This window comes from Condylura cristata, unplaced genomic scaffold (genome assembly GCF_000260355.1).
Source record: "Condylura cristata isolate star-nosed mole 26May11 unplaced genomic scaffold, ConCri1.0 scaffold00009, whole genome shotgun sequence".
Classification (NCBI taxonomy): domain Eukaryota; kingdom Metazoa; phylum Chordata; class Mammalia; order Eulipotyphla; family Talpidae; genus Condylura; species Condylura cristata.
In genome coordinates, this window is record NW_004567110.1 from 222,919 (window position 1) to 224,678 (window position 1,760).

The 1,760-nt window shown below is 70.5% G+C and overlaps 1 protein-coding gene across 1 annotated transcript in view; it reads right to left on the minus strand.

Moving 5' to 3' along the window:
* SPG7 (spastic paraplegia 7 (pure and complicated autosomal recessive)) overlaps positions 1–1,760 on the minus strand; it is an 11,282-nt gene that overhangs the window by 3,185 nt on the left and 6,337 nt on the right. The window contains exons 8-10 of the mRNA XM_012722848.1: positions 1,217–1,341; positions 324–567; positions 103–154 (exon numbers count right to left, since the gene is read on the minus strand). Coding sequence (XP_012578302.1) covers positions 103–154; positions 324–567; positions 1,217–1,341 — 421 coding nt within the window. The remainder of the gene's footprint in view (positions 1–102; positions 155–323; positions 568–1,216; positions 1,342–1,760) is intronic.

The window sequence follows — 1,760 nt, forward strand, 5'->3', positions numbered from 1 at the left end:
GGCCAGCACGGGCCGGGCGGGGCCAGGTCCTGACACCCCCAGGCGCTTCCTCATGGCGCTGACAAGCCAGGAAGGGACACGGGGGCGGGAGGGCGGGCTCACGACCCGCGAAGGCGGGGCCCCAGGGCTGCCCGGGCGCAGGGTGAGTCCCGGCCTGTGCAACCCGGCCAGGGAGTGACCACAGGTACGGCAGATGACTCCTGTCTCCACGCTGCCCTCTCAGCGGGCCTGCCTGTTCTGCTCCCCACTGTTTCTGGGGAGTCCGCTCACCCCTGCACCTCTGGCCCGCACCCCAGTTCTGGTACCATAAACAACAAATCCTTAGGTAAGTGAAGCGCCCCTAGGACAACCCAGAGCGTCCCCGCGGCAGGTCCAGGCTGAGCTGCCGCTGCGGTGGGCGCCCGGCCGGGGGGGGCGCCGTCCCCTGCCAGCTGTGCCAGCCCCGCCCCCGCGCAGCCCCGTACCGCTGAAGCCAGGGGTCAGCTCCGCCAGGCGCTGCGAGTAGAAGCTGCTGGCCCGCGTCAGCTTCAAGCCCTTCAGGTGCTGCTCGAAGATCTCCCGCCGCTCCTGCCAGGGACACGGGTGAGGCCGAGCGGCTCTCGGACAGCCCGCGGCAGCGTCTCGGGCAGGGAGGGCCCCGGCCCGCTGCTGGCCACGGGGCAGCAGCCGCAGCTGCCGGCCAGTGTCCAGACCCCCCGGCGCGGCCCCCACTCGCTGCAGCCCAGGAGCAGGGCCAGCAGCGCCCGGAGGCGAGATGGCTCCGGAGCTGGGCAATGTTTCTTTAAGGTTTACATTGTTTATTTATGCACACAAGAACTGGGGTACAGGCCAGAGGTCTAGGGGTGTGCAGACTCCCCAGAGACAGCGGGGAGCAGTCCGGGCGGTGCAGTGAAATCCACTGCAGCGTGGGCAGGAGGGGTCTGCTGTGCCCTGGGGTCACTCCCTGGCTGGGGATGGACTCGGGACACAGGGCTGGCAACGGCTGGACAGCGCTGAGACGACCCCTGGCCCCCAGGGAGGCCTGACCCTTGGGTTTAGATGTCAGGGAACTTGCTACGGAGCTCAGCCAGACCTGCCTCTCCAGCCACACTCGGTCCGGGACAAAGAGGAAAACAACGGAGGCAGGAACAAGGCGAGCGCTGGGCGAGCCCCGGGCTGGGGGCTGCGGGGCCAGGCCCAGGGCAGCGCCCAGCCCGCCATCGCCGGCCACACTGACCTGCAGCGTCGGGAGATCGATGAAGACATGGCGGTCCAGCCGGCCGGGCCGCAGCAGCGCGTTGTCCAAAATGTCTGCGCGGTTGGTGGACGCCAGGACAATGACGTGGTCCGTGGTGCCCATCCCTGCAGAACAGTGGGGTCAGGGGGTGCAGCTGGCTTCCCTGCAGGGGGCGGGGCGGGCGCTCAGCCGCCCGCCGCACCCCTGGGAAGGGACAGGCCGCCCTCCCTAAGCACAGGCCAGGACTGCCTGACCCAAGGGCGGCCCCAGCCCCCAGGGACAGCACGGCTCAGCTGACTGACCTCCTGGCCCAACGGCTGAGCCACAGAGCAGATGCCACCGACATGCCAGACGACCCCAGCCCCCGGGAAGCGGCGCCAGACGAGGCGCCGGCCTGTGCCCTGTGCTTGGCAAGGGGCCGCGGGCAGGACCCGCTGGAGCCGCAGGCTTGGAGCCAGAGGGTGTGAGACAGGGTCTCGGCGCAGCCTGGGCCCTGGCACCCGGAGGGAGGCGGCCGCGGGCCCACTCGCGCGGAATCCGGGCC